The 24,062-nt window shown below is 37.9% G+C and overlaps 1 protein-coding gene across 2 annotated transcripts in view; it reads left to right on the top strand.

Moving 5' to 3' along the window:
- Positions 1 to 24,062, top strand: part of LOC129063459 (amphiphysin) — a 253,750-nt gene that overhangs the window by 94,386 nt on the left and 135,302 nt on the right. For both annotated transcript variants that reach the window (XM_054564564.1, XM_054564563.1), the window contains exon 2: positions 13,957 to 14,037. In XM_054564564.1, coding sequence (XP_054420539.1) covers positions 13,957 to 14,037 — 81 coding nt within the window. The remainder of the gene's footprint in view (positions 1 to 13,956; positions 14,038 to 24,062) is intronic.

Here is a 24,062-nt window from a genome sequence, read left to right as displayed (position 1 = left end):
ATTTCACTTTGTGTAGCCTTCACTTTTTCCTCCATTTTGTGAGCATACTCAACCATTTCTGTGAGGACCCTGATTACCAGTGTTTTGGACTATTCTTTCATTAAGGCCATATTTCTTTGTCTCAGTCCGCCTGTTGCCTGTTTTATTGGAAGGTGCAGAGCCTTAGATATTCAGCAGATCAGAGCAATGCATATGGCTGCAGTGTGTCGCTGTATGTGTGTAGGGGGCAGGGGTCCAAGAGGGAACAATGCCTCTTGCTTGGCTCTTGGCTGGCTTTCAGTCACTTTCCCTGCTACCCTCAAGCAAATTGGGCCCTTCTGGTGCTGATTCCCTGATGGGTGGGTTTATGTGCATTCTAGGACCCTGTGTGTCTCTCCAACAAACTTTCCTGTGAGGCTAGGAGTTTCTCCCACTGCTGCATCCCCCACAGGTTCTTACAGCCAGAGGTTTTGAGGCTTTCTTTGCTTGCACCGGAACCCGGGATTGAGTGGTCTGCCTCACTCCCCAGCTGTTCCTCCTCGTTCATCCACACGCAAGGTGGGACCAACTGGTCTACCAGCCACTGCTTCACCCACATGGTCTTCCAGCCACCAACTTGCCTTGCGTCCTCTCCACCCTGGCTGCCCATCTCTGCCCCTCCTACCTCTCTGGATGTTTCTCAGTTTCTGGACTTCCATACAGTTTGATTTTCTGGCAGTTCTCGTTATTTTTTGTTTTTAAATTTGTTGTTGTACTTCTTTTGGTAGTACGAGGAACCAAAGTGTATCTACCTACACCTCCATCTTGGCTGGAAGTAGAATTAATATTCTCTTTTAACTATTGCTCTTGTTCCACTATCCAGCCATATATAAATACATGTCTCTGATGCCCCAGTGGCCTTCACCTTGAATTACGTTGTGGTCTGTATGCTTTCTTCTTCTTTTTTCCTGACTTCTGATTATAGGATTTGTCTTCTTGTTTGTGGTCATACCCCACCATAGGTTGACCTTGCTTTACTCTTTGCTCCAATTAACAGAAGTCATTTCCATGAATGGAAGACTGAATTTTTTCTTTGACTTAAAATGCCAACTACTTTTTTGAAAGTTGCCAACATAGTATTCCATTCCTTATTTTAAATAATTAAGAGAGGACGATTATTCTCTTACTACTAAAATAATATTTAATTTGCACTGGACTATGAGGATTTAAGACTTGATCAGAATTTTAGCTTTATGTCATTGGAGCAGCCCTTGCAACCCAAGCTGAAGAACTAACTGTTTTAGGAGACACTGAAAAAAGATTTATTAGTTGAAATATCCAAGTTGCCACTTTCCTGCTTTTTCTTCCTCTTGAATTAAAAATTTTTTTTATCCTCACCTGAGGACATTGTTTCATTTCATTTTTTTTTTTTTTTAAGAGAGAGAGGAAGAGAGAGAGAGAAGCATCAGTTGGTTGCCTCCTGCATGTGCCTGTACTGGGGATTGAACCCTCAACCTAGGTATGCCTGCTGTCCGAGAATTGAACCTGCAATCTTTGGGTTACAAAATGACACTCCGACCAACTGACCCACACCCTGGACAGGGCTGTATTCAATTTTTTAAATTAATTAATTAATTACATTTTCAAATGCATTTGTCTCTACCTTCCCCCCACCACTTTTGCCTGCCCCCCTCCCTTCTCCCCCTCCCCCCTTAACCCTTCCCCACTTTGGCTTTATCCATGAGTCCTTGCTATATGTTCCTTGACTTGCCCCTTCCCTTCTTTTTCCCCTGCTCACCCCTCCCTCCTTCCCTCTTGTCTCTGTTGGTTTCTTTTCTTTCAGTGTTGCTGGTCTTATTTTCCTTGCATCTTTGTTTTGTTGGTTAGGTTCTGCTTATAGGTGAGATCATATGGTATTTGTCTTTCGTTCTCTGGATTATTTCGCTTAGCATAATGCTCTCTAGTTCCATCCATGCTGTCGCGAAGTGTAGTACTTCTTTTTTCCTTTCTGATGTGTAGTATTCCATTGTTTAAATGTACCATAGTTTTTTGATCCAATCATCTACTGATGGGCATTTCGGTTGCTTCCAACACTTGGCTATTGTCAATTGTGCTGCTATGAACATTGGGGTGCATAGGTTCTTTTGTATTGGTGTTTTGGGATTCTTAGGGTATACTCCCAGCAGGGGAATCGCTGGATCAAAAGGCAGTTCCATTTTCAGCTTTCTGAGGAAATTCCACACTGCTTTCCACAATGGCTGCACCAGTCTGCGTTCCCACCAACAGTGGACTAGGGTTCCCTTTTCTCCACAGCCTCACCAGCACCTGTTGTTTGTGGATCTGTTTATGATGGCCATTCTGACCAGTGTGAGGTGGTACCTCATTGTGGTTTTGATCTGCATTTCTCTGATGGTTAGTGATGACGAGCATCCTTTCAAATGTCTCTGGACCCTCTGTATCTCTTCCTTGGAAAAGTGTCAGCCCAGGTCTGTTGCCCATTTTTTGATTGGATCGTTTGTCTTCTTGGAGTGGAGTCGAGTGAGTTCTGTATATATCTTGGAGATCAAACCTCTATCTGATGTATCATTAGCAAATATATTTTCCCATACAGTTGGTTCCCTTTCCATTTTGTTGATGTTTTCTTTAGCCTTGCAGAAGCTTCTTATTTTGATGAGGTCCCGCTTGTTTATTCTTTCCTTTATGTCCCTTGCTTTAGGAGACATATCCATGAAAAAATGCTGCGTGGGATATCTGAGGGTTTCCTGCCAACGATCTCCTCTAGGACTTTTATGGTGTTGTGACTTATTTTTAAGTCTTTTATCCATCCTGAGTTTATTTTTGTGTATAGTGTCAGCTGATGATCCAATTTCAATTTTTTGCATGTAGCCGTCCAGCTCTCCCAACACCATTTGTTGAAGAGGCTATTATTGCTCCATTTTATGCATCTGTCCCCTTTGTCAAATATTAGTTGCCCAATACTTTTGTATATTGAACCATCCCTGCATCCCTGGGATGAATCCCACTTGATCATGGTGGATAATCTTTGAATGTATTGCCGGATGCGGTTTGCCAATAGTTTGTTGAGGATTTTAGCATCTATGTTCATCAGCAAAATTGGTCTGTAGTTTTCTTTCTTTGTAGAGTCTCTATCTAGATTTGGGATCAGGGTGATGCTGGACTCATAAAAAGAATCTGGGAGTCTTCCCTCCTCTTGGATTTTTTGGAATAGTCTGAGAAGGACAGGGGTTAGCTCTTCCTTAAATGTTTTGTAAAGTTCTCCTGGGAAACCGTCCGGCCCTGGGCTTTTGTGTGCTGAGAGTTTCTTGATTATTGCTTCAATTTCCCCAGCTGTTATCGGTCTGTTCAAACTTTCTGTTTTTTCCTCCTTCAGTGTGGGAAGATTATCCTTTTCTAGAAATTTGTCCATTTCCTCAAGGTTTTCAAATTTCTTGGCATATAATTGTTCATAGTAGTTTCTGACAATCCTTTGTATTTCTGTGGTATCAGTTGTTATTTCTCCTCTTTCATTTCTGATATTATTTATTTCCGTCCTCTCCCTTTTCTTCTTGATGAGTCTGCTTAAAGGCTTGTCGATTTTATTTATCTTTTCAAAGAACCAGCTTCTGGATTGGTTGATCCCTGAATTGTTCTTTTCATCTCTATGTCATTCAGTTCTGCTCTAATCTTGACTATTTCCTTCCTTCTCCTTGCTCTGGGATTTATTTGTTGTTGTTTGTCCAGTTCTTGAAGTTGTAATGTTAGGTCTTTTATTTGAAATGTTTCTATTTTTTTTAGGTAAGCCTGTGTTGCTATGAACTTCCCTCTCAGGACTGCCTTTGCTGTGTCCCATAGGTTTTGGACTGTTTTATGTTTATTTTCATTTGTTTCCAGAAACTTTTTGATTTCTTCTCTTATCTCATTATTGACCCATTCATTGTTTAATAGTATACTGTTCAGTCTCCATGAGTTTGCAAAATTTTGAGGTTTCTCTTTGAGGTTGATTTCCAGTTTCAAGCCCTTGTGGTCTGAGTAAAAGTTTGGTATTATTTCAATTTTCCTGAATTTGCTGAGGCTTGCTTTTGTGTCCTATCATGTGGCCTATCTTTGAAAAAGTTTCATGCGCATTTGAAAAGAATGTTTTTTGCTACTTCAGGGTGTAGGGTTCTGTATATGTCAGTTAAGTCCATTTGATTCAGTGCGTCTTTCAGCTCCAGAATATCCTTGTTGATGTTTTGTTTAGAAGATCTGTCCATTTTTGACAATGGGGTGTTAAAATCCCCTACTATGAGTATGTTGCTTTCAATATCTTTTTTGAAGTTGTCCAAGATTTTCCTTATAGATTTGGGTGCTCGTTATGTTGGGTGCATATAAGTTTACAATGTTTATATCTTCTTGATAGATTCCTCCTTTAAGTATTATAAAGTGCCTCTCTGGGTCTCTTTTTTGGCCTTTGTTTTGAAATCTATTTTGTCTGATATAAGCATGGCAACCCCTGCTTTCTTCTCTTGCCCCTTTGCTTGGAATATTTTTTCCCATCTCTTTACTTTCAATCTGTGTAGGTCTTTTGTTCTGAGGTGGGTCTCTTGTAGGCAGCATATGTGTGGGTCATGTTTTTTTATCAATTCAGCTATCCTTTGTCTTTTGATTGGGGCATTTAGTCCATTTACATTGAGAGTTATTATTGATAGAAACCTATTCATTTTTTCTCTTTGTACCTGTGTTTTTCTCTTTCTCACTCTTTTCCTTCATCTTCTTAAACCAGTCCCTTTAGCATATCTTGGAGTGCTGGTTTGACGGAGACGTATTCTTTTAGCCTTCTTTTGTGTGGGAAACTCTTTATTTCCCCTTCTATTTTAATGGAGAGCCTTGCTGAGTAGAGCAGCCTTGGTTGTAGTCCTGTGCTTTTCATTACTTGGAATATTTCCTGCCATTCTGTTGTGGCTTGTAGTGTTTCTGTTGAGAAGTCAGCTCCTAGCCGTATCGGGGCTCCCTTGTCTTACTCCCTGTTTCTCCCTTGCTGCCTTTAGGATTCTTTCTTTGTCTTTGATAGTTGCTCTTTTAATGATGATGTGTCTTGGAGTGGGCCTCATTGGGTTCCTCTTGAAAGGGGCCCTCTATGCTTCCTCGACTTGTGAGACCTTTTCTCTCCTCAAATTGGGGAAGTTTTCCATCGTAACTTTTTCAAAGAGGTTCTCTAATCCTTGCTCCTCATCTTCTCCTTCTGGTATCCCTATTATGCAGATATTATTGAGTTTCAGGCTGTCCTGCATTTCCCTAAATGCCTCTTCATTCTTTTTGAGTCTTTTTTCCATTTCTTGTTCTTTCTGGGAGTCTTTTTCTACCTTATCCTCCATCTCACTGATTTGATCCTCGGCTTCATGTAACCTGCTCTCGATTCCTTCTATTGTGTTCTTCAATTCAGAAATGGTATTCTTCATTTCCTTTTTGGTCTTGATAGTTTCTATATACTTTTCCAGGTTGATATAGTTTGCCGTAAGTTCTTGATAGTTTTTCTGCAGTTTCTCAAGTTATCTTAGAGCTGGCTGAGCTCATTGAGCTTCCTTAGAGCCATTGTTTTGAATTCAGTATCTGAGTTCACTTGCCTCACAGCACTCTTTGTGGCAATTCCTTCTTTCCCCTCATTTTGGGGGGAACTTCTTTTTCTTCCCATTTTTGTGAGATTCTATTTTTTTTTTTTTTTTTGCTTCTGCTTCAATTGATCTGTCTAGATTTTCTGACTTTAGGGATTAAACTTCTATGGTAGTAGGCGGGTCTTTTTATTTATTTATTTTTTTATTTAAAGAACTGCAGATAAAATCCAGGAACTGTATTTCAGCAGAGCCAAGTTACCATCTGGTCCATCTTCTAAGGCTTTGAAACTGCAGGCTTAGTATATGGCAGCACCTCTGGAAGCCAGTGGACTGATCTCTTCAATCTGCCTGGTCTCCGGCAAAGATGGGGGCAGAGTGGGCTAGATGCCTGAGAAGAGACTGGAGAAGGAGGCTTTGGGGGAATTTTTTAATTTGCCTGTGTCATGTTGTGTGTTGAATCAGTAAACTTCTGAACTTAGGGCTGAGAGGATGAGCATACAGCCAAATCTAGAGGAATATTCAGAATCTCATTGAAAGGAAAAGCAGTTTGAAAAAGCTTATTCAACTTAAAATATTATTTTGCATTTGAAAAACAGCAGCAACAAAAGTAACAACAGAAATTCTATTGTTTCAAAGGTTGTAATATAGCAGTGTAGGTACACTTAGTGTTGAAGGAGAAGACCTAAATCCTAAACTAAGATTCTTGAGACACAGCGTTTTCTTCCTTTTGCCTGTAGGTGGAAGATGTGTCATGTTGTCAAAATCTGATTATCAAATGCATGGATATACAGTGAACCTTCTGTAATATCAGTGCTGCCACACTCTTCAGGTTTAATTGGTATTTACATCATAGCTAGCAGAGAGGTGAATGAGAAGCTGCCTCAATTATAAACTCATTGTCAAATATTGTGACATAAAACAAGGTAAATGGTAGGTTTTTGTTATCTCAATTCTAGGTTCCAGTGCCTTTGGTGCCTTAAGATGTTTGGTATGTAGCAGATTAATTTTATCACCCTTATTGAAGCTGCTGGAGAAAAATCACAAAACTACTTAGATGTAGGTGACTGCACATCCATGGTTTCTGCCTCAGGTGGGCCTTGAGTTCTGTCCCAAAGTCCTATGATGTGGTTTTGGGTCTTACTTTTCCAGTCCCACATCTAAACCATTTCCTTCTCCCTGTACTTGTACCACAGCCAGCCCCCCTCCCCATCCAGGGATTCTTGGCAGATGAGCTACGCAGCCCCCACGGCAAAAATCTGACGTCATCCTTCCTTCTTTTCTGTATCTCAACTGTTTCCTATCGTAAGCCATTAAGTAATGTCTCGTATTTACTTCTTAAGGATTTCTTTTTTCTGTTCCTTAGCTCAGGCTCTGTCATTTATTGCCTGGACTATTTAATAGTCTCTTAACTGGTCTTATTTTTCAAGCCTTGCTTTCTTCTAATCTCTCCTTAATGTTGTCACTAAGGAGCACAAATTTAACCATATAGCTACTGCAGCGGAACACTTCACTGGTTCCCTGTGGTCTATATAAGGGAATCAGAGTCTTTAGTCTTGCAGACTGAGCCTTTCCATAATCTGTCCTTTACCATGCTAGCCTCATACTCTCCGGTTCCACACTTGCACTTCAGTACCATCACACCATCACAGTCTCTAGACTGCCTCTTGCTTTTCTGCAGCTTGTAGCATGGCGTGCAATCTTCTGTAGATCAATATAATTGGCGATAGAAATGAACAGACTTTCTTCTCTGCCTACTACTTATTGTGATTTGTATTATTCTCCAGGGCAAGTGTCTGATGTGATAAATTTATTATGGATTCAAAAATTAGAAGATATTTGCAATATGACTCATTCCATTCGCCTGTTTGATGAATAAATCTGTTCTCTATTACCTCTAACTATTGGTGAGCTTTCAAATAACCCTTAGGTCCGTGAGCTGATTACCTCTACCAACAAATTATTTAATTTCCAGAAAACCATGATAAAAATTTTTAATGCAAAACTTTTCTTTATATAGCCTTTATTTGCTGATACTCATTCTTGATCTTGGTTTCTGACAGAAAAAGTCATCATTAAGATGGTACTCACGTATTTGAAGACGGGTGTCTTCTTTTCCCCATGGCCTCCTTTTCTCCCTGGTAATATACCAGTTATGTAAGTTATGTCTCTTATTTTACGGTGTCAACTCTCTTTGCCTTTTTGGGGGCTCCTTTAGCTGGCTCCAAGTTGTCTGTATATTTATATGTTTACCAGCTTGTCTACCACAGAGAAGCATTCAGGACCTCTTTCCTAGTAGCTCTCCCACTTACTAGTGCAGCCTGAGATTATAGTAGATGCTTTGGCAGCAATATCATTTTGCTGACTCATTTAACTAAAGTCATTTCTTATTTCTACTTAACGACAGAAGCCATGTATTCCTACCATCTATTCTGTTTGTTGAATTTTGAATACATAAATTTGGTACTTGAAGAATTATATTTTTGACCTAAATTTTATTGCTGTTGAATTTCATCTTGTTAAAGATCCTTTTGTGAATTCTGATTACCATAATATTACATAGCCAATATCCTCCCCAGCTTTTTGTTAATGCAAGTTTATGTCATTGATGAAATTATTCAATAGGGTTAGATAAAAATATCTGTAATAATAGTAGATATTTTTTGAACATTAAATAATGCCAAGCATCATAGCTTAGCATTTCCATGTATCCTTGGTAGTTCCACTCAATACATTAGTACCCTCACCTTACACGTGAGTTACTGAATCAGGTGTAGGTCCCTTAGGGCTGCCTCTGGAAATCTTTCTTCAAGTTGATATTAATTCACTCACTAGTCTTTCAACCAGTTACTAAGAAATAAACTTTACTAGAATCTAATACATAAATGTATTATATAGGATACCAGCATCATAAACTCTTATTTATCTTTGATTTTTCCTTATTACATTGAGATATTATGGAAAATATAAATAATGAAGAAAAAATAATAACCAGGCTGAATCTTACCATTCAGAAATAACCACTGTTAACTTTAAAATATTTATTAGTCTTTTTTTATACTTATACATAATATCGTTTCTTTTTATTAATTCTTCTCTAGTTACAGGTGCCCAATATTTTCAGAAATGTAGCATTTTCTTCTGCCTTTCACAAAGACTTATATAAGTGAGGATAGTATTAGTTAATAAGAATGATTACTTCTCTTTTTAATGTTTTTGTTACTGGATCCCTAGAGCTTTTTTTTTTTAAATAATAAATTTGAAGTGAAAACTAATATATTTTTTATATTATTCATATATAATACTGGCTTATAGAATTGAGTGATATTGAAAATTGGTAATCTGTGTGAATCTGCATACAATTTTATTTTAAAGATATATCTTTGTTTATTAACTTCCATATGTCTTTCTATCTCTAAATGAATTTCTAAGGACTAGGACCTTAGAAAGGTCTCACCACTCTTCCAGCCACCACTCCTTCTGGTATGTGCTGTCTCCCTTGATACGTAAGAATCTGAGGAGGGCATTGGGATTTGGGGATCCTTCTCGAGAAATTAGAATTTCATTCAAGAAACCATAATAGGATTTAACGGAGGGAAATTACAGGTCCTTCCAAAGGGGCATGTTAGAAAACAGAGTGTGGCAACAACATTGGGAAAGTGACAAGGGAGAATAGATGATGGTATTAATGGAATATGATGGTTTGGCAAGATGGACCTTTAATCTCAGATAAGACATTAAAACGTATAGAAAAAGAGGAGAAACAACTTTTGTTATTATAAGAAGAATCATCATGGTTTTTTATGGATGAATTGGATATATACAAATAAAGGCAAATAATTCAGTGCCTATGTTGGATACCACTCTCTATGACCGCTTTAAAATTTTGATCTCTAGAGAAATTTGGCATTTATATTTGAGGACTGTGTTATGAGCATCTATTTCCTTGGGTGCATCAGCCCATTGACACTGTCTTTGTCAGAAGGCACTGTGAAGACTTTGGGAGAAGTAAGTACTGGGTTTGAACCTGGGCTCTGCAATTTGCAAAAGGAATGATCTTGGGCTGGTTGCCTGAGTTCTCTGAATCTCAGTTCATTCATCTGTAAAATAGGGATGAGCAAGCTGCAGTGAGGATCGGCTGAAATCATAGACACAAAATTCCTAATGTAGTGAATAACATGGAGAAGGCTCTCAATAAAAGCCAGATCCACTCCTGCCTCTGTCCCATTTCTTTCTTATCTCTCTTCTGTGGCTGTTGGCCTCAGGAAGCTGACATCAAGGTGTGGGTATGCTATAACTCAAGGATTTCTGGATTTTTTCCTATTTCTTTAGAAGAGAAAGTGTGAGCTTATGGTGTCATCCGATTATAATTATTTTACCTCTCTTTATACCCAGGATCAGTTTTTGTTGTTGTGCTATTTTAGTTACACAGTATAGTTACTAGAAATGAAACACAAAGAATCATGATTTCAAACTTAAGTAATGAACTTTAAGCAAAGGGTCTGCTAAAGATCCCCTCCATTGTTGTAGATGTATAGCCTAAGAGATATGCCTTTCTTAGGGTAGAGTAGCCTGTAGGGATTTGGGATGAGAATGAGGATAATAGTTTCATGTATAAATCCTATGAGCTTCCCATTAGAAAGAGAAGATTATTTGCAACACATCTAAAAAAGGGTTAATAGTTTTTTTGGTTTTTTTTTTTTTTAGGAAGAAATTCTATTAACAGTCAAAAAATGGATAAAGAATATCAAAAAATCATTCAAAGCTTTTTAAAAATAATAGAAATATGCAGGAAATACACAAAAACAGGTTTAGTTTCAACAAATAATAAAGTAACAATTAAAATAACACATCATTGTTACAATCATATTAATAAGTATTAAAAATATTGGTAATATCAAGTATTGGTGACTGTAAAAGGAAGTGGGTATTCATAGACTCTTCCTTCATCTTCTTCAAGCAGTCCTTTTAGCATATTTTGCAGTGCTGGTTTGGTGGGGGTGTATTCTTTTAACCTTCTTTTGTCTGGCAAACTCCTTATTTCACCTTCCATTTTAATTGAGAGCATTGCTGGGTAGAGCAGTCTTGGTTGCTGACCTTTGCTTTTCATGACTTGGAATATTTCTTGCCATTCCCTTTTGGCTTGCAGTGTTTCTGTTGACAAGTCAGCTGCTAGCCGTATTGGGGCTCCCTAATATGTTATTACCTGTTTCTCCCTTGCTGCCTTTTGGATTTTCTGTTTGTCTTTGTTATTTGCCATTTTAATGATGATGTGCCTTGGAGTGGGCCTCATTGGGTTCCTCTTGAATGGAACCCTCTGTGCTTCCTGGACATGTGTGACTTTTTGTGTTCTCCAATTAGGGAAGTTTTCCATCATTACTTTTTCAAACAGGTTCTCTATCCCTTCCTCCTCTTCTTCTCCTAGTATCCCTATTATTCGGATATTATTATGTTTCAGGTTGTGCTGGTGTCATATTGTTTTAATTGCTGAGACTTTATAATGGATTTAAATTTTTTAATATTTTATAATGGATTTTGACATTAAAAAATAAATAAAATCAATCTGCATTTTAAAAAGAAGAAAGAAAGAACTCCTACCTTTTGTGGAAACATGGATGGAACGAGAGAATATTGTGCTAAGTGAAATAAGCCAGTTGGTGAAAGACAAATACCATATGATCTCACCTATAAGTGGAATCTATTCAAGAAAATACACTAATGAACAAAATAAACCACAGGCACGGAAATATGGAGCAGACTGAAAGCGATCAGAGGGAATGGGGAAGGAGGACAATGGTGGGAAGAAGGGGAAGGGACTAGACAAAGAACATGTATGAGTGACCCATGGACATGACAACAGAGTGGGAATTGACTCTGGGAGCGGGGGTGGGGGGTGGGGTGAGATGGGTGGAGGAGGGCAAAAATTGAGACAACTGTAATAGAATAAACATGATTTAAAAATTAAAAAAAGAAATAAAATTAAATTTTGGAACAGAGAATGATAAATAATGAAACAGAAAAGAAGAAAAAGACTATATGTGATGGTGACGGAGGTATCAGGCCTCAGAATGGGGATTTTCTTGAGGGTATCCAACACGCCGCTTGTGTGATCCAAAATAAGTACCAGATAGGAGTGTTGCAAGAACTGAGGAGATAATGTATAAATCACTTTCTGCAGTGTCAGGCCCATACTAGATCCTCAATTAATGTTTGTTTGTTTGTTTTTTCCCTCCTGAGACAAGAGTTCCTTTTCATTAATATATAAAGTTGTAGAACTGAGCTGTTGTTGCTTCCTCATGAGAGTTTGATAGTCTTCCCTGGCCTTTGTGAACTGCTGCATCAGATGAGGTGTTGCTGGTTCTCAATGACTTACCTGAACTAGAGAAACTAAAAATTCATGAATAAGTAGACTTTAAGAATTAGGAGAAAATTCATATTGTAAATATTAGTTGTCTTTCCTCTGATACTTTAGTGTTCCCATGTGTTTTTGGTGGATGGTCATTTAAGAGACCTAGCTTAAAAAAAAAACAACAAACCAGAAAAAAGAAGCACTTAGAATAAAAAGATGGGAGAGCTTATAACAAGACCAAGAATCTTTATGTCATTGAATTTTATGTCTCTTGCAAGTAGCCTTGTGAAATTTTGCTTTGCCCTTTCTTATTAAAATAGTAATAAAATAATAATAACAGTGTCTTACATTTGCACAGCATTACCAAGTTGATCCTGTTGTTAAAGTATAATTTTTCAAAAGTTAAAGACAAGGTTTTCATACAAACATGAAATAAACATATGCCATAGATTTTATTCAACTCATTAATTAATGAGTAATCCAGTAAGATGTTAAAAATTGATTCAAACTATATTTGAAGAGCTGGGTATTTGTGACTATTTAATAAAGGGATTTTAGAATAAGATTTTTGAATTAGATCCCTAACTGGTAAATGCCCTGCAGTATCATAAGCTGTAACCTTTGGGGTTAACCTTTCCATTGAACAGAAACTATTTGCATCTCTTCCAAACAAAAATCTTCAGGTTAACCCCTGTCTTTCTGGAGCTGTAAATAGCCCAAGTTGATAGGAAACCCATCAGAAGTACGAGTCCAAAAATGCACGAGAAAAGGACTCCCAGGGATCTCTTTTTTTCTCTTCCTAAGTTTTAGGTAATTTTTCTCAGTCTGTCTTTGTATTGAAAGGAATCATTAAAACCTGTTAATTTGTACAAGGTTATATCTTTGATTTTTAGGAAACAAAGTAGCATAATCTAATAAAAAAACCTATCTACAGAAAGTGCTTTTTATGAGTATATGTTTTAATGCCCAAATGTTTACATTTCATAAAGACGTATTTGGTAATGTCATACGGTGTGTGTAATTTGAGAAGGCAATGTTTATGGAGTTTTTATATTCTTGAATAAGTTGGTGTTTTAAAGTGAGATATGTGAATATTGAATAGTGAACCCAGTCATTGCTCTCAAGATCCTTCTTCTCTGTCCCAAAGTAACTTTTTGCTGTATCTCTGCAATTACTTTTCCTAATACCTGTCCTGTGCTGTAGGGAAACTAAATGACTGCTGCTCAGTCTCACAATGCATAATGATTTTTCCAATGATCTTTGCATAGGCTCCTTTGGCTGGAATATAGTCTGACATGTTTCTGTCTGCTGGAATTTCCAGTACAATTTGAAAACCTCCACAGAGCATTCCCTGACCTTAGCTCTAGGGCACATCGTTAACAAAACTTTGCAACCGCTCATGTTGCTTATTACAGGTTTTCTTTGTAATTTGTGAGTCTGCCTTGTCTACTCCTCTATATTATACATTTCTTAAGCTTAAGTGCTGAGGCCTCGTTTTATTTGTTTTTGTATTTCTGGATGGCCAGTGCTTAGAATGGGGCCTTGGGTAGTCCAGTGCCCCTTTGAGTGTTTATTCAATTGAAGGGAATATTATTGTAGAAGATGGTGAGGGAAAACTTACCATGTGCCTGACTCCAGTAATTCTAATACCATCCCTATGAAGTAGTTTAATAGTATAGTCAAATCACTTTGGTTCACAGCTTAACAAAAAGTTGAGTACCTATTGTGCATCAAACATTGTGCCAGATACTTTGTGTGAAAAGACAAGACGTAGCTATTGTCTTTTAAGTCCTGTATGGGTTACTGGAGGAAATAGATATGTAAATAAATAAATGCAACCTGCCATGACACTTGCTCAAGGTCACACAGCCTGTGAGTGGTGGAGCTGTAATTAAAGTCCAAGTGTGCTCAGCTCCAAGGCCACCAAGCCAAGATGCTTCCAGAACAGAAAAACTAGCTGCGCTAAGATTGAATTCGCAGAGGAGCGGAACAGCAGTCTTACTCTGCCTTTTATGTGAAACTGTTACTATATCAAACCATTTTGTCTTATTTGCAAACTAGGTCCTTCAGAAGCTTGGGAAAGCTGATGAGACAAAAGATGAACAGTTTGAAGAATATGTCCAGAACTTCAAACGGCAGGAGGTAAGTGAATTTATCTAGTCTCTGGATTAGGAAATGGGTTGGACTGTGTTTGTGCATTAGAATGTAACTAAAAGGCTTTAAGGGTGAAGAAAGAACTTCATTGGGGTTGGTACTAACTTGAGGGTAATGCTTGCTATGTCTGTATGTCTGTAGACTTTTCTGTGGAGGAAGAGGCAGTAGCACTGCAGGGTGATTTGGGTTCCAGAATCTCAGAAGATTAAGACTTTGCTTCTCTGGAGCTTTTAAATACAGATTACTGATCTGTATAGGAAAGATGATGTTTCTCGTGGTTTGTATTCCACTAAGTAGTAATAGTAGTTAGATACTTTTGGTTAAATTCCTTCAATTGCTGCCTGCTTCAGGATCATGCATTTTCTGGTGATTATATGTCTCCCATGAGGGTGAAAGTTGGTTCTTGCTGGGTGAAAAAAGTCATACTCTTTTAATGTGTATATATTACATAAACACATACATAGTATATCTGTGATATTAAAATTCCAGGGAGGATGATATTAGAACAAAATGTCTGAAAAAGCTCTTCAGAGGAAGTCATTATGAAAAAAGGTAGAGAAACATGATTTGTGAGATTTGTTTCTTTAGTGAGCTGCTATGTGTTTAACAGACACATGAATAAAGACGCTTTTAAAATTATTTATTTGTGTACCTAAGGCTTGGATAAGGTTAGCATATCACTCTTTAGAGATCATGCATGAGAGTCAGGGAGCAGGAAGATGCAGGCAGGGTCTCTAGGGCTAGAAGCTTCAAATCTGGAGGTCATTCTAGAAGGGAGGTGGGAAGAAGGCTGGGCCAGAAGACAGTTTCCAACCCCTCTGGAAAGCGGGGTTTGGACATGGGGCCAATGTAAGGACATGGACTTATTTTCCTGCTATCATTGGTGCTACCAGTGTCCACAGAGGAAATTGAGGGCCTCAGGGATGAGTATGTGAGAAAAGAGAGAGGGGGTTTGGAGAAGAAAACAGTAATAGAGAGGAAAATTATAGAGAGTTTTAGACTCATTAAGATAGAAAAGGGAATGCCTAGAGAAATGTTGAATATAAACCCATAGGATAAGGTGTCCCCTAGTCTCCTCCAGGAGAACAGATTTTGGTGAGTTCTCATACACTCCCTCACACATTAGGACAACACCCATACATGTCATTGTCTTAGATCAAACAACTTCCTACAGAAAACCTCATCAATTAGTTCCAGAGACTGCAGGACAATCCCACACATCTACTTTAAAGGATTGGATTTGTATAGAAGTGACTCAGGTCTACAGTTTTCCTTACTTAAGGGTTTGCACTCTATCCTTTGAAACCTGCTCTTCCTACCTGGTATATCTCTACAGAGCTAATTACTTCTTTGTTCTTGGATTTTTTTTATCTATCACTTTTATGGGATTGTGATGTTAGCACACCAGAAGGCTAACCTTGGGAAGGAAGCATCAAGTTCAATAATGCATTTGTAACTAGGAAGCCCTTTGCATTTTGCAATTGCTGTGAATTTTTATTGCTCTTTTTTGGACTTTGCTGACTTAACCAGGTGAGGATTGTTTTTTTTCCTCATTAATTTTATTTTTTTTTAATTTATTGATTTTAGAGAGAGAGAGAGAAACATCAATTTGTTGTTCCACTTATCTGTGCATTCATTGGTTGATTCTTCTAGGTACCCTGACTGGAGATCAAACCTGCAATTTTGGTGTATTAAGATGCTTCTCTAACCAACCAAGCTACTTGGCCAAGGCCTTGACTGTTTTTCTGTCTAAAGAGCTAGAGACTAGTGCAGTTGAATAATTCATCATTTTATCAGTTAAGTGATCTGTGCCACTAGGAGCTGCAGCATGAGGTGACTTTAAAATGCTTCTCTGCCATCCATTTTTGTCACTATATACATTTTAAAATAATATATTATTTTATAAAATATTATTTCAAATAATATAGCATTCCAAATATTTATAAAATACACATTTTATCAATTTGTATAAAATGAGAATGAATATACTTTATATATTTTCAAATAACATATTACCATTATTGAAATCCAACACCTTAGTTCTCTGAAGAATATTAGCAGATTTCAATATCTTAGTAAAACTTCAAAATTTGGGGAAATTTGCACAAGCAAATCTACTTTATAAGAGTGAAACAAATAGAATGGAACTATAGAAATAGTATTTCCCAGGGAGTCTTCTGACTGCCTTTGGTGCCTTTTGAATGTAGTGCATTAAAAAATCTTGAATTTGCACATACTCATTTTGATGTGTTGTGTTTTAATCAAAACCAGTAAATGTATTGTTATTTCAGTGCAATGAAGAGGAATGGTATCTTAACCCTAACTGTATATTAAAGGGAGAGAAGGAAAACAGGAATAGGACAGGAGGAAAATAAGGAGAGAGATTTATTAACTTGAGAAGAATGGCTGAACTGAATTTATTGATGCTCTGTAAAAGGAAAAACATCCCTTTAACCTCCGATATGCATTGTTGACCAAATCACGTGTGTTGCATATGCTGAAAAAGGTGCCAAGCTTATGTAGAAATATTAACCTAAGAAGAAAGACCTACTAAGGTGTGGTGACCTCTACAAGGCCTATGATTTTAGTGTTAATGTAGTGATGAATCATTACTCTAAAGGCAGAGACATTATTTAAATGCAATACACGCTAAAGAATGATCTTACCTAGGAAACCTAGGTTCCATATTTTTTCTGTGACTGTATATTTTTCACCTGTAGACAGATACCACTTATAGTATAAAATAAACCATATTTGAATTTGTGCATTATATTAGTCATCTGATCACACTTGAGTACTTATTCAAAAGTAGACGATTCTAGAATATTCTACAAAGTATTCATACATTTTGGGCCATGATGATCTTGCTTTTAAATTCCCCTCAATGAAATCAAAAGGGTCCTCATAATTATTGATATATTCCCTGCTTGTTCATTTTGGAATCAAAGGTGGCAGAATATCTGTGTTTGAACTCTAGCTTGAGGTTTAGCTCATATTTTATTCCAATCCCAAATTTTCTTTTTGATCCCAACCCCTTTTTTTAAAAGGTGGTTTGAATTAGACTTCATCATGGATGAAGTGTCTGTGCATACTCTCAGAAGTCCATCGGACTCACCATTGCTGCAGTTTTTGTGGTCCGTCTTTCATGTACTGCTAAGTTAGGACAAGAAGGACAGAGTGGACTCCTACACTAGGAACTCAGGATTTACCATGATGTTTAGTGCTACAGAGAACAAGGATTATAGAAATTCAAAGGAATTATAAAATCTGACTTCAACATTTCCTCCCCAGATGTTTTTTTTTTCTTTTCCATTTTCCCTCTCTTACCAGAGCTAACAAGTAGCAGACTGATGTAAACACTGGCTGCTTTCAGTTTACCTGGTTGCCTGATGACAGATTCATTAATGGGCAGAGAAAAGGTCCCAAAGTGGAAGGAAGGTCTTTGGCTTCTTTTCTTCCTTCCAGCTAATACACTTCCTCACTTAAGAAGCTATGCCTGTGATAGCAAGTGTGCTAATTAAAACGACAACAAAATAACTTGGGCAGGTTGGGTCAAATAACCAAATACCTGATCATTTTCAGTGAGTATAGATGTGAACACTGTACTGGAGGTATGATCTGGGAACAATGCTTCAAATAAAGGAAAAGGGAGTCTCACTAGTCACATATACAAAGTTTCTCATTCGCTCTTTTAAATACCATAGCAGTGTAGCTCTGCTGCTTCTCTCCATGGCTAACTTTGCTGTCATGCAAAAAAGAAGAAAATAAAAACTGGGACCTTGAAACCCTCTCCGATGTTGAGAATGTGGAGCCAATGATTCCAGTTATTAGGATAATCCAGTGATTGAGAGCAGGGATCATATCTTACTGATCTCTCATCACAGGGCTTCTCTGTGGATGCTTTCACCTTTTTGTCTCCACAGGGCCCAGTGTTTATACACAAGCTTAAAAATATGTTAAACTTGAAGGTGTCCTAGTGGCAGAGATGATCATTTTGAGCACATTCCTAGAGTATGTTTTTATTTCTGGGTTTAGAGGAGATGTTAAATATTATGTGAAATTTTGTAAGATGTTTCACAACATGTGTTAGTACATATATGTACATGAATAGTTAAAAAAACCCCGAAGTTTTAAAAGAGAATGTAAATACAAAATATTCTCCTATATTGTGTTAATGTGTGAATAAAATTGTTATTTATGGCAAATCACATTTGTATCCTGAAAAATTTTGATATTTGCTTGAGCAGATAGGCCTAGCAAGTATCTTAGAACTTCTTTTTTTAACCACAGATAACCATGATATGAATGTTAGTGTGCCTATCTTTCCTTATATTAACAGTGACCTTGCTCTGAAATAGCCACTGCCTCGGTTAAGTGTGAGCCCATGTGGTCTGTTTGGGGTAATGATCCCCCCAAACATTCTAAATGGCAGTGGCCTAGCCCAGAATATGGAGAACCTCGGTCAACCCACAGAGCCTCCAGTCAGGTCGCTATACCTTCTGGCTTCTAAGTGAGAACCTCAGCTGGTGAGTTTTGTTCCCACTAGAGCAGCGTGTTTTCAAACTGTAGCTGCCCAGAATCATCCAGAAGGCCTGAGTGCAGCATAGATTGCTGGGTCCAGTTCAGTAGGTCTGGGATGAGACTTGATAATTTGCATTTCTGACAAGTCCCAGGTGATGCAAACCATGCTGCTCTGGGAACAACACATTGAGGACCAGACCAATGCTTTGTTTCTGTTCATACAATTTTTTTTCAAGTACTTTATCTAATTAGTCTTTGAAACTTCTAATCTTATGTTGGATGTCTATTTCTAGTGTCTTTATGACAAAATTTAGGTACAGATTTGGTGTTCAGACTATGAGCTCCTGTGATCTGCGTAACTCAGATCTGCTGGGAACATCTGGTCTTTAGCAGGCATGGATTTGGCTGCAGTGGCAGAGTTTCCTTCTTCCCATGGTTGTTGATCCTGAAAACTGATGCCCAGTGGAAATATAAATGCCCTGAAAGAGAAAAAATATGTGCTGTTCACACCTGAATGAGTTTAATGAGGCCCTTCCTAGATGTTTAGCTTAATGGGGGAATGAATACAAAGTATTAGAACTCAACATACCTCCTGACAAAATTGAAGAGTACTTATCTGGGGTCAGATAAGTGAACCAAATATAGGCCTTGAAAATGAAAAGATCATTTAAAGCAGCTGAATGAGCTGATTATCTCTTGTGCTCATTCCTGGCTTGTCACTGCAGAGGTGATGCTGTGTTCTTCCCAGTACCTCATATCAGGACACACACAATGTTGATTTGCGACTACAGATGTCAACTTTCATCACTTAGTTAATAAGAGGCTATCTCCCACGTTGCTCCAATGTGATGTTTTTGTAGTTTTAAATTAAGTAATTAATAAGTGGTTTGTGGGGGGATATACTTTGAGACTGTAAATACCCTGTTCCTCATCATACTTTCCCCTACAAGTTTTATCCATTGAAGCTTCTGTCTAAATCAGTTATTACTCAGATGGTTGCTAAGTGGTTACCTTTTTTCTTATTCCTTCTATACTTATTAATTAGTCTTCTGCGTACGGTAAAACTCTCCCTTCTCTCATTTTATTCAATAGGTTATAATACATTATTATTAATTGTTGTTTTGAAGCACAATTGCCCCAAATTTGGCCAATTGGAACTTCAAAGAATTGCCTTTGTATTCTTTTCACATATCCTCATCATTCTTTGAGAACTTTTCTTACTTTTTTGGTGCAGGCTGTTTCAGGCTTACATTATGCTTTATTTTTTTTTATCCTCACCTGAGGACATTTTTTTTTTTCATTGCTTTTAGAGCTAGAGGAAGGAACAGAGAGAAACATTGGTGCAAGAGATAAGCATTGATTGGTTGCCCCCAGGTGCACCCAGACCAGGGATTGAACCCCCAACGTAGGTATGTCCTCTGGCTGGGAATTGAACCCGTACCCCTTTGGTTATGGGATGATGCTCCAACCGACTGAGCCACACCGGCCACGGATATGTTGTGCTTTTCATACACAACCTTAGAGTCAGCTGTTTGTCCAAGGGATCCTGGTTTCTTTTAGTGGACAATGACATTTAGGAACCAAGATCTGGGTGCTAGGTAAACACATTGCTTAGAGTATGATGCTTCTGGGTCTTCTAATTGGACAGAATACACACAAATATACACAAACTTGGGTTTACACACAGAAACATCTATATTTTTTATTTTTTATCTATCTATCTATCTATCTATCTATCTATCTATCTATCTATCTATCATCTATCATCTGTCTTTCTGTATCAGCACAATATCTCCTTTATCTGAGCCTTCTCTTTTTCCATGTTTATACCTCCTTCTTTGAGAGTGAGAAATCTGGCTTCCATTTATTTTCAATGTCTGTATTTATTTATGCAATCCCCTTTGTGTAACTTGTCTTCTGACCATGTGAGCCATCTTCTCTGCTCCTATGTTGCACCAGTCAAGAGTGGTCTGTGCTCACAAGCTGTGGGCTGATTCATACCACCGTGCCACTTTCATCCTTCCCTCTACTCCGGGCCCATTGGCCAAACTCACCATGCTCTCGGCACACCAGCTGGAAGTTCTTTCTTGCCTGGTGGTATGCCTGCTAAGAGTTCTGTCTGCCCTGGCTTCTGGCACCATGCCTTCTGAGAGTTTCCTCCGCTCTCCCCATTAACTTTGGCTGTACAGCAGTGGAAATAATTCAGTTATTGAATGCTGGCACTTAATGCAATTTTATAATGGGAGTCTATAAACAAAAATCCGTGTCTGTGGGACAAAGTTGACTCATTACTGCTCATATAAGTATATTAAATGATGAGCATTATCAAGTCCTAAAATAAAGTTAGCAGTTGTATAGCTTGTTAGCATAATGGAAAGTCTGCTTTTTAGATTGTAATAAGATGAGTGTTATTAATTTAAAATGTATGATTTGTTTGCATTTACACTTAATAATTAAAATGTGGCTCCCCCCCCCCACCTTACTAGGAATTTCCTATGTGTGGTATAGTAGTAAATTTCACAGAGTGGTAGAATTGGGCCTAATTACCCTTGTTACATTGCAAACTGAGGGAAATCACAGTAGAATTCTCATTAGTATTAGATGAGGACTCACTCAGGCCAGGGTAGCTCTGGTACAAATTACAGGTTTATTATTTATAGAATATATTCCTCTTGTCCATTTTTTCTTTTTAAATTATATTTGATTTACAATATTATGTTAGTTTCAGGTGTATAATCCTGTGATTAGACATTTATGTAACTTACAAAGTGATCACCCTGATCAAGCTAGTACCCCTCTGACTCCATACATATTTATTAAAATATTGTTGACTATATTCCCTATATTGTACTTTACATCCCCATGACTATTTTGTAACTACCATTTTGTACTTTTAAATCCCTTCACATTTTCCACCCATCTCCCAACCCTTCTCCCATCTGACAACCGTCAAAATATCCTCTGTATCTATGAGTCTGTTTCTGTTCTACTCATTTATTTTGTTTTTTTTATATTCCACATATAGATGAAATTATATAGTATTTGTCTGTCTCTGTATGATCTATTTCAGTTAGCATAATACCCTCTAGGTCCATCCATGTTGTTGCAGATAGCAAGATTTCATTCTTTTTAAATGATTGAGTCATATTTCACTGTATAAATGCACCACTTCTGTATCCATTCATCTACTGATGGACACTTATATTGCTTCCCTATCTTGGCCATTGTAAATAATGCTGCAATGAACATATGGATGTATATGTCTTTTTGATTTAGTGTTTTGGGTTTCTTTGGAACCCAGAAGTGGAATTGCTTGGTCTTCCTTCATCTCTTGTTATAGGCTTTGTTTTGAAGTCTATTTTGTCTAGTCTAAGTATTGCTACCCCAGCTTTTTTTCTTGTTTGTTTTCATTTTCATGAAATATCTTTTTCCATCCTTTTACTTTCAGTCTGTAGGTATCTTTCTATTTGAAGTGAGTATCTTGTAGACATCATGTGTGTCTTGTTTTCTTATTAATTTAGCCACCCTTTGCCTTTTGAATGGAGCATTTAATTCATTATAATTTTAAGTAATTTTGATAGCTGTGTATTTATTGCCATTTTATTCATATCTTTGATTTGTCATTGTTGTTGTTCTTCTTCCTCCTCCTCCTCCTCCTTCTTCTTCTTCTTCTCCTCCTTCCTTCTTCCCCTTCTTCTCCTTCTTCTCCTCCTCCTCCTCTTCCTTCTCTTTTCTTTCTCCTCCTCCTCCTTCTCCTCCCCTTATCCTCCTCTTCTTTCTTCTTCCTCTCCTTTTCTTTTTCAAGAAGACCCTTTAACATTTCTTGTAATACTTGTTTGGTGGTGATGAACTCCTTTAGCTTTTTTTCTTGTCTGGGAAGCTCTTTATCTGTCCTTTGATTCTAAATGATAGTTTTGTTGGGTAGAGCAATCTTGGCTGTAGGTCCTTGCTTTTCATCACTTTCAATATTTTGTGCCAGTCCCTTCTGGCCTGCAAAATTTCTGTAGAGAAATCAGCTGATAGTCTTTTGGGGGCTCCTTTGTAGGTAACTAACTGCTTTCCTCTTGCTGCTTTTAAGATTTTCTTTTTGTCTTTAACCTTTGACATTTTAATTATGATATGTCTTGGTGTGGGCCTTTTTGCATTCATCTTATTTGGGACTCTGTGCTTCCTGGACTTGTATGTCTATTTCCTTCACCATGTTAGGGAAGTTTTCAGTCATTATTTCTTCAGATAGTTTTTCAATTTTCATGCTCTCTCTCTCTTCTGGCACCTCCATGATCCAAATGTTCTTGCGCTTGAAGGTGTGTGGAAGCTCCTTACACTATCTTCATTTTTTATATTATTTTTTTCTTTTTGTTGTTCTGTTTGGTTGTTTTCTGTTTTCTTATATTGTAAATTGCTGATTTGATCATCTGCTTCATCTACTTTACCGTTGATTTCCTCTAACTTATTTTTTTTTTTTTTCAGTTAGTGTATATCATTTCTGACTAGTTCTTTTTTATGGTTTCTTTTTACTTTTTTATGCTGTTGAAGTTCTTACTAAGTTTCTTGAGCATGCCTATAATCCTTGTTTTTTGTTTCTCTTTTATCTTCACCTTAGGATATATTTATTGATTTTAGAGAGAAAAAGGGTGTGGGGGGGGGGGAGAGAGAGAGTTAGAGAAATGTGAGAGAGTAACATCCATCAGTTGCCTCCTACAAACCCTGACTGAGGATCATGCCCGCAGCCTTGTGCTGTGTACTGGATGATGCTCCAAGCAACTGAGCCATGTGGCTAGGGCAGTAATCCTTGTTTTGAACTCTGTATCTAGTAGTTTGCTTGCCTCTATTTCATTTGGTTCTTTTTCTGGAGGTTTCTCCTTTTCTTTCATTTAGAAACTGTTTTTTTTGTCTCCTCATTTTGGCTGATTTTTCCTCTGTTTGTTTCTATGTATTAAGTATAGCTTCTATTTCTCCCAGACTTGGTAGAGTGGCCTTATGTAGTAGGTATCCTACAGAGCCTAGTAGGGCAGAATCCCAATTCACTGAGCTTGGGGTTCTAGGTTCACTCCATGTAGGCAATGTGCACTGTCATGTTGTAGTTGAGCCATGATTGCTGTTAGCATGTTATTGGGAGAGACTGACTCCTAGGCCAGTCAGCTGCAAGGACTGGCTATGACTACAGCAGAGGAGCTGCTGTTCAGGGGCCAACACTATGGAACAGGACTTGCTTTTTTGGTGCTTTGGTGCCTGCTGAGTCCACCTCTTGATTGTGTAGCTTGTGGAGGTGGTTGGGTTGTATTCTGGCATGGTCTGAAGCTGTTAACCAGGTGCACTGGCTCTGATGCCTCCTGAGAGGTATCAGGTCAACCATTGCCTGCGGTCTACTTGAGGCCACCTGGCATGAGCTAAGGAGCTATCTGCAGATGGCTGTTACTTGTGCTGGGCTTAGAATTGCTGGGAGAGTCCAAGCTTTGAGCCAAGGCTGGCTGCTGCCAATTCCAGGCCTG

The sequence above is a fragment of the Pteronotus mesoamericanus genome, unplaced genomic scaffold, assembly GCF_021234165.1.
Source record: "Pteronotus mesoamericanus isolate MK-2021 breed Mesoamerican mustached bat unplaced genomic scaffold, CSHL_Meso_final scaffold_85, whole genome shotgun sequence".
Classification (NCBI taxonomy): domain Eukaryota; kingdom Metazoa; phylum Chordata; class Mammalia; order Chiroptera; family Mormoopidae; genus Pteronotus; species Pteronotus mesoamericanus.
This window is presented reverse-complemented; position numbering and strand designations above follow the sequence as displayed.